This window comes from Aquarana catesbeiana, linkage group LG06 (assembly GCF_042186555.1).
Source record: "Aquarana catesbeiana isolate 2022-GZ linkage group LG06, ASM4218655v1, whole genome shotgun sequence".
NCBI classification, from domain to species: domain Eukaryota; kingdom Metazoa; phylum Chordata; class Amphibia; order Anura; family Ranidae; genus Aquarana; species Aquarana catesbeiana.
This window is the reverse complement of record NC_133329.1, coordinates 144,435,251-144,449,098: the sequence shown is the minus strand read 5'-3', so window position 1 is coordinate 144,449,098 and position 13,848 is coordinate 144,435,251. Positions and strand designations below refer to the sequence as shown.

The 13,848-nt window shown below is 41.2% G+C and overlaps 1 protein-coding gene across 1 annotated transcript in view; it reads left to right on the top strand.

Annotated features, from left to right (window-relative positions):
- LMTK2 (lemur tyrosine kinase 2) overlaps positions 1-13,848 on the top strand; it is a 181,808-nt gene that overhangs the window by 133,923 nt on the left and 34,037 nt on the right. The window contains exons 10-11 of the mRNA XM_073591007.1: positions 3,544-3,693; positions 8,227-10,855. Coding sequence (XP_073447108.1) covers positions 3,544-3,693; positions 8,227-10,855 — 2,779 coding nt within the window. The remainder of the gene's footprint in view (positions 1-3,543; positions 3,694-8,226; positions 10,856-13,848) is intronic.

The following is a 13,848-nucleotide window of genomic DNA, read 5'->3' as shown; positions in this document are numbered from 1 at the left end:
TGAAAAAGTAATTGCCCCCGAAACCTAATAACTGGTTGTGCTACACTTGGCAGCAACAAAAGCAATCAAGCATTTGCGATAACTGGCAATGAGTCTTTTACATTGCTATGGAGCAACTTTACCCCACTCTTCTTTGCAGAATTGTTTTAATTCTGCCACATTGGAGGGTTTTCCAGCATGACTGGCCTGTGTAAGGTCATGATACGGCATCTCAATTGGATTTAAGTCCAGGCTTTGACTAGGCTATTCCAAAACCTAAATTTAGCTTTGTTTGAACCATTTGGAGGTTGCTGTTGTGTTTTGGATCATTGTCCTGCTGCATAACCCAAGTGCACTTGAGCTTGAGGTCACAAACTGATGGCCGGACATTCCCCTTTAGGATTTTCTGGTAGAGCTCAGAATTCATGGTTCCATCAATTATGACAAGTCGTCCAGGTCCTGAAGCTGCAAAGCAGCCCCAGACCATCACACTTGCCACCACCATGGCTGACTGTTGGTATGATGTTCTTCTTAGGAAATGCTGTATTAGTTTTATGCCAGATGTAACGGGACGCACACCTTCCAAAAAGTAAAATTTTTGTCTCATCAGTCCACAGATTATTTGCCTAAAGGTCTTGGGGATAATCAAGATGTTTTTTGGTAAATGTGAGATGAGCCTGTGTGTTCATTTTGGTCAGCAGTGGCTTTGGCCTTGAAACTCTCCCGTGGATGCCATTTTTACCCAGTCTTTCTTATTGAATCAGGAACACTGATCTTACCTGAGGCAAGTGAGGCCTGCAATTCTTTAGATGATCTGAGTTCTTTTATAACCTGGATGAGTTGTCATGCTCTTGGAGTAATTTTTGTATGCCAGCAGCTCACCACTGTTCCAAGTTATCTCCATTTGTGGATAATGGCTCTCTCGTGGTTCACTAGAGTTCCAAAGCCTTAGAAACGGCTTTAAAACCCTTCCTAGACCAATACATGTTTGTTTCTAATCTGTTCTTGAATGTGTGGCTTTTTGTGATCTGTTAGGGTGCTTCACTTTGTCAGTTAGCTTCTATTTATGTGATTTCTTGATTCAATAGGTCTGGCAGTAATCAGGCCTAGTTGTGGCAAGTGAAATTTAATTCAGCTTTCCAGAAAATTGTGGTTAACCACCGTTTGTTCACGATTGAGCATAGGAGGGGGCAATTCGTTTTTCACATAGGGCCAGGCAGGTTTGAACAGCTTTTTTCCCTTTAATAGATTTAATAATTTAAAAACTGCATCTTGTGAAAAATATGCAAAAAATAAAAAATGAGGAAGGGGCAAATACTTTTTCACAGTACTGTATATAGAGCCTATAATGTAAATCAGTGGCCGTTTAGAGAGTATAATGTAAATACGTACATATAAACAACCAATGGGATAACTTATACTCCTTGATCTCAAATACCTTATTTATATGTACCAGAAAAGGTCCTCATAATAAAGGGGGCTTATTGGTAATGCCACCGTTATAAGTCCCAAAAATGGGGTATGAGGTACCCGAAACATAGAAAAGAGACCTAGGGTAATATATGGTCACCGCCAAGCAGTTCTGTTACCATACAGGTGCATAGAGTATTAGAAAGTATTTACTCTGTCCCATTTAACTAACCTCTTTGGAAGAAAAAAATCATAGCACGGATGTTTGTCAGTTCAGCAGTAACTGAACAAATGAGGGTAGTTTCTATATGGCGTTTTGGAGCCAAATAGCAGCCTTTTTTAATGCCGGAGGCGGGGCGGCATGATGCCAATAGCGCCACAACGCCGATGACGTCGCAACTCCATGGACGTCACGATTCTGCGGTCGCGTCATGGGTGAACCACGCATGTGCAGGAGTATGTACAGAGGAGACAGTAGGTGGCAACATAGGTAGTGGGTGGAGGTGTCCTGCACCCAGTCACGCCCCAGAGTCAGAGCCACATGGATAGTTGTACCGATTCAACACCCTGCACTGACAAATGTATAGGCAGAAGAATGATCGCCACATCAACACTTCCAGGCCTCTGACAGATCCCATCCAGGAAACAGGACACAGTGAACACATCACATAATTAAATCGCCAGGACCATTGCGATCTTCCCGGGTATCAAAGAAAAACCTAAACTTATTTCACCCGTACTTAGCAAACACATATACCCATAATCAAAAGGATCACCAGGCAAGCATAAAACATGAACCAAATAATAAACATTGTGACACACAGAATACATCAACAAAGCATTATTTACAGTAAATATTCTGATGACAGACTAACCATAAACAGTTGTGTATGGAAGGGGGAGAAGAAGATATACTATATATGAGAATTAGGCCATTTATGAATGAAGATTGGAGTGACATTTTATTTTACACTTGTCTGTCTTTGTTCATAGAATCATCAGTGGCCTTGGGTACATGGGTGGTAATACTTTCTCCTCCTTAACCTAAGCGTCACACAATCATTGGTTCTCCATTTACTTTCACCAATCTCTTCAGCGGGAAAGAGTCTGTTTTTGTTTTGTGTGGTCTCTCCCTTCATTAGGTCTCAAGGCTCATCGGGCAAGCATATAGTTTTATGTTAGTATGTTATATGTATTTTCCAAGATTAATATACATTGCTTAAATATGTGATATATACATTACATTATTGTGAATATTTATGCTTCCCTTTTCTTGTAGTTTAATTTTGTATTAGCACCTACCCAGTATGTCCAGAGGAAGCTATTAGTTGCGAAACGCATTGACAAGAAGGCATTGAAAAGTCTATGGATACTATCCACTGATGCCTTTTTATACAGTGTTTTTTGTCCATTACAGGTCCAATATTATATATTTCAGAGCCTTCTTTTTTCATGTCCTTTCATTGGGTATCTGTTGACCTTGTCAGTTAGGGTGTTTTTGTCTGTTCCAAGGTATGCTGTTTTATTTATTTTTTTGTCTTGTTATGGCTAAAAAATCCGCTTTTTTTTATCAGAGATTTTTATAACTCGTTTTCAATCCTTTTATACAATTTTGGACTGTGGCATAGTGGGAGTCCTTCCTTTCTATCATTCTATCCTCTATATAATGCACCTGATTATTTGCAGCCATCTCTTCTCTACAGCCACCTAAAGCACACATTTTACACAGCATCTTTGAGCTCCAGAAAGCAGGGGGTGTGGATCTGATGCCACACTTTGCATAGCTCTGAGAGGAGAGCAGAATGTAATCTGAGACATGAATAGGGACACCCTCCCCATTTACACAGCACATAAGGAAACACACAGCTCCCTTCCCCATTACCCTTTGTTTGGAAAGCCTGCCAGCAGGAACTCATGTAGATAGCAGATGAACTAGGCAGCCAACAGAAATCACTTTGCTTTGGATTGAGGGAAGTACACACTATAAAAGGGTATGATTTGTTCGTTTTTTTGTTTTTCTTTTTCAGAGGTTTACAATCATTTTAAGCGCTAAAACATTGTCTGAAATTGAGCATCTCGGTAAGAGTGCATAGATTAGGTTATAATTTAAGCATACCTAAATATACCTAACTGATCCCCTACTTTTTTCTCTAGGTCGCTTGGTATCACGCTCTGGGAACTTTTTGACAATTCTGCTACTCCTTATGCAGAGCTTTCTGACTTGGATGTTATAACCCATGTGATAAAAGAAAGAGAAGTTAAACTTCCGAAACCTCAACTAGAACAGCCATATGCAGACAGATGGTAATGTTATAATGCTATGATTTGGGTTGATGGATGTCCAAGGATGGTTGTACATCAGTATATGCCTCTGTATAAAGAGAACTGCACAATACATGTTTTTAATCCAACGCACACGTGTGCACTGTCCAGTATATGATGTGCATTCTCCTCCTACAGACAGTACCAGTTGCGCGTGTGTGTGTGTGTATATATATATATATTAGGGTTGTCCCGATACCACTTTTTTAGGACCGAGTACAAGTACCGATACTTTTTTTCAAGTACTCGCCGATGCCGATTACCGATACTTTTTTTTTAATGTCACGTGACAGTTTTTTTTTTTGCTATTTTTTTTGGGGGGGGGGGGGGGGGGGTGAACGTTGTATGTGTGTGTGGTTTTTTTTTTTGTTTTCTTTTACAATTTTTATTTTTTACAATAATATTTTTTTATTATTTATTGTTTTTTTTTTTTTTTTTTTTTTTTTTTTTTAAATCAGCCCTGTTGGGGGGCTTTGGTGAGATATCAGGGGTCTTAACAGACCTCTGATATCTCCCCCTTGAAACAGAGAAAGAGACAGAGGATAGAGATTCCCCAGTCCCTTTCTCTGCAGCGTCAGCTGCACTGAGAATGAATGGAGAGAAGACAGCGGCTTCTCTCCATTCATAAACTGACACATCGTAATCACAGAAGATTACAATGTTTCAGTTATGTGAATGGACAGAGTCAGCTGACTCTATCCATACACAAAGGAAGGAGGGGGAGGACGGAGGAACTGAGGGGGAGAACGGAGGGAACAGATGAGAGAGGAATGCAGGGGACAGATAAGGATAGAGGAACGGAGGGGGAGAGATAAGGAGAGAGGAACGGAGGGGGAGTACGGAGGGGGACAGATAAGGATAGAGGAACGGAGGGGGAGTACGGAGGGGACAGATAAGGATAGAGGAATGCAGGGGACAGCGGAGAGGCACAGAGGAACAGAGGGGGCACGGAGGAGGATGCAGTGACAGTCAGCTGTGAGCGATCACAGCTGTATGTCACTAAAGCTGGTGAAAGCCGCTGGGGGAGAATCCTGTAACTCCCCCACGCGCCGATCACAGCTGTCCTCCAGGTATCGGGGGAAGCATCGGGAGCATTTGCCCGAGTACAAGTACTCGGGCAAATGCTCGGTATCGGTACCGATACTAGTATCGGTATCGGGACAACCCTAATATATATATATATATATATATATATATATATATATATATATATATATATATATATATATATATATATATATATATATATATATATATATATAAATAAATTTTAATTAAAGCTGCACAATTAATTGTCAAGAATCGTTATCACAATTTTTTTTTTAATTCCCGTTGCGATCTTGATAAAAGTGTTTCACGATTCTTGCTATGCAAATAATTCTCTCTGCTCTTCTGTAGCCACAGCCGTCAAAAAGGAAGAAAAAAAAACATGCAGTCTGCCAAGAATCAAAACATTCTTTAGCAGTTGAACGAAGTCGAAACATTGTAACAATTTGTCAATGTAATAGACTTTGTGTGTAAATGAATCAAAGCGGTGGTCTGCCAAATACTGCTAAGTACAAATACTGCAGCTGCTGACTTTTAAAATATGGACACTTACCTGTCCAGGGCGCCCGCGATGTCGACACCCGAAGCCGATCTGTCGCTGGGTTCTTGGGTGCTGCCGCCACCATCTTCGGCAAGGGAATCAGGAAGTGAAGCCTTGCGGCTTCACTTCTCAGTTCCCTACTGCGCCAGTCACGCTGCGCAATTCGGGTGGTCCCTGCTGTCTCTGGGACCCGTGTGTTTCCCAGCAGACAGCGGAGGGGACGACGGAAAGAGGCGTAGACTGTATGCCCGGAAGTGGGTGCAAATACCTGTATAATACAGGTATCTGCACCCCCCTCCCCCCTGAAAGGTGCCAAATGTGACACCGGAGGGGGGGAGGGTTCCGAAAAGCGAAGGTTCAATTTTTGTGTGAACCTCCGCTTTAAGTTTAACCACTTAAACACTAAACTTTTTTCTGACATTTGTTGGTTTCAAGTTAAAAATCTTTTATTTTTATTTTTTTTTTGCTAGAAATTACTTAGAACCCCCAAACATTATATATATTTTTTTGGTAGAGACCCTAGGGAATAAAATGGTGGTTGTTACAAAATTTTACGTCGCACTGTATTTGCGCAGCGGTCTTTTAAAATGCAATTTTTTTGAAAAAAATTACTTTAATGAATAAAAAAAACAACAACCAGTAAAGTTAGCCCAATTTTTTTCATATAATGTGAAAAATATTACGTCGCGAGAATCGTGAACTTTTTTTTTCTAAGCAAAAAATCGTGATTATATCGTGATATATAATGTGTCATGGCCAAAAATGTTGGCACCCCGGCCTTTCTGTCAGATAATGCACCACTTGGCCCAGATAATTGTTGCAATTACAAATGTTTAATGTTAGACATTCTCATGTTTAATTTGTTTGTATTGGTATGACAAAAAAGTGGGGAAACCTTGAGATTATCCATGCTTTTCCAGTTTTTGTTCTCATATCCTCAGACGATTTGTTGCTGTTCTTTCTCGTCTCCATGCTCTGTGTGGCACACCGACACACAACAGAAATGTTGTGTTAATTTTTCACCATTTTAACTGGTTGCTGGTATGATTTCTATATTGTCAGCACCCACTAATTGATATAGGTGAGTTTAAAAAGGAAGTCGTGTCCCCCCCCCCCCCCCCCCCCCCCCCCCCCCCCCAAATCCCTGCAAAAAATGAAAAGCTAGAAGTACTGCAGCTGCTGACTTATAATAGAATACTTACCTGTCCTGGAGTCCAGCCATGTCGGCACCGCAACTAATGTTTCCATCAGCTGTCGGGTGCTGCCATTGCTGGTAAGGGAACCCGGTAGTGAAGCATTGCTTCTCCTACTGACCCGAGGGAGGAGGAAAGAGCAGAGCCGCTGACATAATGCACCACAGCCTGGACTCCTGGTCAAAGACGGGTATCCGCTCCCTCCTGAAAGGTGCCAAATGTGGCACCAGAGGGGGGGGGGGGAGACAAATGAGTGGTAGTTCCACTTTTGCATGGAACTCTGCTTAAATTACAGGAGCATCACAAACTTGGAATGCAATTATTTCTTACAATTTTGAGAAGGTGCTAATAATTTTGTCCAGACCATTTTTGGAGTTTTGCGTGGAATGTGTCAGATTTGGCTTTTTGTTTCTTTGAGTCCTACCAATACAAAGAAAAGAAATGAACATGGGAAAGTGGTGCATTATCTGACAGAAATGCAGGGTGCCAGTATTTTTGGCAATGACTACATATTCCTCATAATGAGTTTCACTTAAATTTTAGCTTTTATTGGGCCTTGGCACAGATGTATGGATATCTATAGAGTGCAATAGGTGGTGAGACAACTGCATGTGTTGTTTTTGTTTTTTAGTGAGTGCTAAACTCCGTTGCACTTATGTTTCCAAATTTTAGAAATTCTGTGTGCTTGATGACTTTCAACACAAGTTTAATCAGTCTCGACATGTCTCATTGTAAGCACTGCTGGAGGTGGTCACTTGTAAAAAAAAAAAAACACCTCTATGCAGCTCTACACCTCCCTACATACTTTCCTGAGCACCATCTTGACCCAGCACTGGGTGGAGGAGCTCTCTTGCCCGTCATAGGCTCAGTGACAGGAGTGAGAGCTATTCGCAGCCAGTGAGGGGGGGGGGGGGGGGGGGGGGCAGAGAGAGCCAGCGTGAGTGCCCCCGTTGTAAGCAGATTGCTATGGTGGGCACTCAGCAGGTGGAAGAGCCAGGAGTGCTGGCTAGGGAACCCCAGAAGAGGAGGTACAGGGCTGGCAAGTGTGACATGTTCTAATGTATAAACAGGGAATGCATTTTTACAGCACTTAAAGTGCAAGTAAACCCCCCTATCGTTTTCAGCCAAGGAAGCTGCCATTTTTGCCTCTGTTTAATCTACAACTGCCTTGGTGCTGCACATGTGATCAGTTATGACACCAACTATTGTATGGTTTGACAGTTTGGTTGAGAGCACAACCAATGGGAGTGTTGCATTTCCGGAACGTGCCTTAAATTAAACTGGTTTTATGGATGAGTTTACTTCCTCTTTAATCCAGTTACACTATAGATCTAGTGGGCTTCTGCAGTAGACACAGCTAAACTTGTATTAACCACCCCAGCCAATCCTGAATTGCGCACTACGATTTTTCAAAATATGAGAATCCCTACAAATAAGGAGGTCTCTTTTAGTGCCTTTTGTTTACAAGATGTGCTAATGTTGCTCAGTTATTGCAGTAGCTAGCCTAGTCTGCCATACACTTCTGAAAAACAGTCTATGGTTCTCTCAAGTTTTTTGTATCAAAGTGAGTCATTTTGGTGAATAGAATGGAAAACGTTTGTATTAATTTGAACATAATTTGCTCCAATTTTAACAAATGTAATTTTATTTGTAAGCAATTCCAGAAGACTGTTGTCACTGTACACTTAGACTGTTGTCACTGTACACTTTTTTTTTTTTTTCATCACGTTGCAGGTATGAAGTTTTGCAGTTTTGTTGGCTACCTCCAGACCAGCGCCTGACTGCAGAAGAAGTGCACAGACTGCTGACATACCTCCGCATGCAAAGTCAAAGGGAGACAGAAACTGATTTTGAACAGCGTTGGAATTCTCTTAAGCCAAATACTAGCAATCGGCAAGCCGCCGCAAACAATCTGGCATTTCCAATCTTGGATCACTTCACTGGTGATGAACTGGGACGTGAATTGGATGAAGTTCTTACTGTAACAGAGACTAGTCAGGGCCTAAGTTTTGAATATGTATGGGAGGCAGCCAAAGAAGATCATTTTGAAGAACATAGTCATGCTGACTCTGACACCACAGTGAAATATAATAGCATATTTTTTCCTGTACCTGTGGATGTTTTTCAGCAATCAATCTCTGACCTTGGACAAGATAAACAAGAACAGCCTATCCGAGAAGAGACAATTACAGTCCCCGAAGTTGTACCAGTGTTCGATGCCCATAATGTTTCTGTATCCAATGAATATTACATTCAGTTGGAAGAGCAAGGTGAAAGCCGCTTGGACTTTGAGCACCATAGCAATCGCAGAGAAAGAAAAGGTGAAGATATACAGTTTATTGCCCTGAGTGAACTTCATTCATCAGGCTTAAGTAAAAATGAGAGTAACTTGTCTAGGTCTGAGCAAATGGGCATTTCAGATTACCTGGATGTATCCGCTCGTGCTGCATTGCCATTCATTGAACCATCCAGTGTTGGCCTCTCAGAAAAGATCCATAATGAAGTGTCCCTTTGTGACTTAACCAATCAAAACCGAGGCCAAGCTAATCACAGTTCTCCTACACTTTGTTCAAAGATTGATTTCTCTGATGACAATAAAAATATTTTTGACCTTGATGCTGCCATATTAAAAAGTATGCCAGAATCAAATCTGGGGTTTGAAGATTTCAAAGAACTTTCTGACAATTTTTTATTCTTAAAAGAGAAGAACATGTTGTCAGATAGTCTGTTTTCAAAGGATCTAATTTTAGATCATACAAAGCCATTGCAGAGCAACCTGGATTCAAATAACACTTTTGAAAACACTAGAAGTTTGGACATTGAGCTCATGTTGGCAGAGCTTGATGCTTCCTTTCTTAATATCTCAGGGGAACAGGTGACGGAGCTTGAGGAAACCTCAAAACCAGAAGATTTGACACATTTACCACTGGTAGAACAATTGAAGCCTGCTGCCTTTGATTTGTTCACAGATCTTTCCATAGACACTGATCTGCATGCAGAAAATCTTGGAAGCATGCCTGTGTACAATATAAAAAATAACAACAATGATGAAGACATAAAAGGTATTACTTTTGATTCAAGACTTTCTGACGCAATGAATGAGGAAATTCTAGGACTTGGTGTATCCATTAATCATAACCATGATGTTGTGGCTCATGAAAATGTTTGTAACGAGCAGATGCATTCGGAATTTGATGACAGGTTAGCTATTTTAGATAGTGACAAGTCAGCAAAGCATGTCAATGGAGAATGTATTTTAAACCGAGTAAAATCTACTGCTTTATCTGACTCCACCAGTCAGGACAGCTTGTTAGATGATACTATATCAAACTGTACACAGTCTTTAGTACCATCTATAGGAACACCAGATTCTCTAGATTCTTTGGATGTTCAGAATATATTAGAGACTGAGGAATCGAACAAGTTTGTGCCATCTGATAAACCAGCTGATAGTGGATATGAGACTGAGAACCTTGAATCTCCTGAGTGGACCTCGCATGTGAATGGTCCATCAAGCCATACTTTAACAGATTCTGAGACCTCTTCCTTTACAGCACCTGTTATTATAATATCAGAAGTTGGGCAAAACGGTTTTGAAGTGAATGAGGGAGACCTTGATGTTAAAGCACATAATTTTGCTAATGGTGCTCATAACTCTTACCGTGACTCTGCTTATTTTTCTGACAATGATTCTGAGCCAGAAAAGAAGCCAGACATTTTGTCGAATCAGGCTTCTGATATGAGGAATGCGAGTATTTCTCACACTTCAGAAGAAACGGAAAATATATATAAAAGCAGTGGATCTAGAAAGGTGCTTATTCCAGGAGAATGGGCTGAACACTTGTCACTGAGTTCTGAAAGTTCTAAGCAGACTACACAATCTCCCATCAGCGAAGGCACTGCTGATGACAGCATATCGGAACAGGATGAGGAAATTGTAAATCCATTTGGACCATCTGAGGTTTTCTGCTCAATGAACTCAATCAAAGGTATACCTTTTTTGAGCCATAGCGAAGGACAGAAATTAAAAGAGCCGGATATGGAAGGCAAATACCTAGGAAAGTTGGATGCTGCTGGTCTCCTTGATTTGTCAGAAGATGGCATGGATGCAGATGAAGAGGATGAAAACAGTGATGATTCAGATGATGATATAAGAGCTTTCACACTTCATAGTTTCAGCTCAGACAGTGAAGATGACACTGTCCATCCAGTCCCTGTTGTTCACATGGAAACAGATGATTGGAAAAACTTAAAAAGTTTAATGAAACCACACAGGCCTGCTTCATACAGATTGTTTGGGAAAGAAAAGAGCAAAAAGGCAGTGAGCTTTTTTGATGATGTTACCATCTATTTGTTTGATCAGGTAAGTGTAGGCTAGTAAATATAAAAAAATTGCATGCTACAAAGTGCCGTCAATTTACGCAGTGCTTTACATATATATTGTACATTCACATTGCCCTCAAGGAGCTTACAACCTAAGGTCCCTAACACACATTCATACATAGTAGAGCCAATTTAGACAGGATCCGATTAACCTACTAGTATGTCTTTAGAGTGTGAAAGGAAACCAAAGTACCCGGATGAAACCCGCACAGGGAGAACATGCAAACTCCAGGCAGATGGTGTCATGGTCGGGATTCGAACCAGCGACCCTTTTTGCTGCTAGGTGAAAGTGCTAACCACTACACCGCTGTGCTGCCCTATATTATAATAATAATAATAATAATAATAATAATATAATAGGCTCAAAATGTTAAGTCCTGAGCTACTAGCCGGGTCTTAAGTGTTAGTCGCCACCAGTTGCCCCACCCAACCTCTACCCTGCCTGGCCCCTAATTCTACCCCTTAATAAGCCCTTGTAAAACTATCTCATGAGATTACATGTTTTATGTTTTTTATGTTTTATCTCATGATTAAATGTTTTCTTCAGAATTAAGTTTCAAACATAAATATTAACCACTTTAACAATATTAGCATAAAGCATATCAGTGCAGCCTCATCAGTGGCCATCAGTGTAGCATATCTGTACCCATTATTGCTCATCAGTGCAGCATATCGGTACCCGTCAGTGCAGCTTATTAGTGCCCATCGGTGTTGCCCCATCAGTGCCGTCTCATCACTGCAGCATATCAGTGCTGCCTCATAAGTGGCCATCAGTGCAGCTTATCAGTGGTCTTAGTTCCCACCTCTTAATTGGCCATCAGTGCCTGTCATAACCGCTGTGTGTGATCCAGCCGGCAATCTTCCTTTTAGAAACGTAAATGGATTTTATATGATGGCCCAACACAAAGTGGCACATAATTGTGACTGAAGGAAGATGATAAATGGATTTACAAATTTATGACAAATATCGGAAAAGTGTGGTGTGCATTTGTATTCCGCCCCCTGGAGTCAATACTTTGTAGGACCACCTTTCGCTGCAGTTACAGCTGTAAGTCTTTTTGGGTATGTCTCTACCCGCTTTGCACATCTAGAGTGACATTTTTGCCCATTCTTCCTTGCAAAATAGCTCAAGCTCTGTCAGATTGGATGGAGAGCATCTGTTAACGGCAATTTTTCAAGTCTTGCCACATATTCTAAATTGGATTTAGGTCTGGACTTTGACTGGGCCATTCTAGCACATGAATCTGCTTTGATCTAAACCAGGGAAATGCAATTAGCGGACCTCCAGCTGTTGCAGAACTACAAGTCCCATGAGTCATAGCGAGACTCTGACAGCCACAAGCATGACACCCAGAGGCATGATGGGACTTGTAGTTTTGCAACAGCTGGAGGTCCCCTAATTGCATATCTCTGATTTAAACCATTCCATTGAAGCTCTGGCTGCATGTTTAGGGTCATTGTCCTGCTGGAAGGTGAACCTCTGCCCCAGTTAAGTCTCTAACAGGTTTTCTTCTAAGATTGCCCTGTATTTGGCTCCATCCACCTTCCCATCAACTCTGACCAGCTTCCCTGTCCCTGCTGAAGAAAAGCTGTTGTGTTCAGGGTGATGTGCAGTGTTAGTTTTCTGCCACACATAGCGTTGTGCTTTTAAGCCAAAAAAGTTCAATTTTGGTCTCATCTGACCAGAGCACCTTCTTCCACGTGTTTTCTGTGTCTTCCTATATGACTTCTTGCAAACGGGACTTCTTGTGGCTTTTTGTCAATAATGTCTTTCTTCTTGCCACTCTTCCATAAAGGCCAGGTTTGTGGAGTGCACAACTAATCGTTGTCCTGGGGACAGATTCTCCCACCTGAGCTGTGGATCTCTGCAGTTCCTCCAGAGTTACCATGGGCCTCTTGGCTGCTTCTCTGACTAATGCGCTCCTTGCCCAGCCTGTCAGTTTAGATGGACGGCCATGTCTTCGTAGGTTTAACAGTTGTGCCATACTCTTTCCATTTTTGGATGATGGATTAAACAGTGCTCCGTGTGAGATGTTCAAAGGTTGGGATACTTTTTTATAGCTTTACCCTGCTTTAACCACTTAAGGACCAAGCCTATTTTTTACACTTGGTGTTTACAAGTTAAAATCAGTATTTTTGCTAGAAAATTACTTGGAACCCCCAAACATTATGTTTCAGACGCCATAGAGAATAAAATGGCAGGCGTTGCAATACTTTGTCACATCGTATTTGCACAGTAGTCTTAAACGCATTATTTAATTTTTTTAACTAGATTTTAGTAAAGTTAGCCCTTTTTTAATTTTTTTTTTTATATATTGTGAAAGATACTGGTACGCCGAGTAAATTGATACCCAACATGTCGTGCTTCAAAATTGTGCCTGCTCATGTAATAGCGACAAACTTTGACACTTAAAAGTCTCCATAGGCGAGGTTTAAAAATGTCTACAGGTTACCAGTTTTGAGTTAGAGGAGGTCTTATGGTAGAATTATTGCTCTCACTTCAATGTTCGCGGCGATACCTCACATGTGTGGTTTGAACATCGTTTACATATGCGGGCGCTTCTGCCTGTGGGCACGGAGGGATGGGTAGCTTTCATTTTTTCTTCTCTTTTTTTTTTTTTTACACTGTCCCTTTTCAAAAAAAAATTGGAACACTTTTATTACTATTACAAGGAATGTAAACATCCCTTGTAATAGAAAAAAACATGTCAGGACCCCTTTAATGTGAGATCTACGGTCAAAAAGACCTCAGATCTCACATTTACACTTAAAAGCAAAAAATAAAAATTGTCCCTCCTTTATGGCCGTTGAGCGGAAGTGACGTTTGATGTCGCTCCCGTCAGCCAATGGCATAGTCGAGTGGGGGCCATCATTCCCTCACTTGACTTCCTACCTATCAGGGGAAGGGATCGGATCATCTCTGCCACTACCAGTAAGTGGTGGAGACGACGGGGATGTGACGGGGTGGGCATC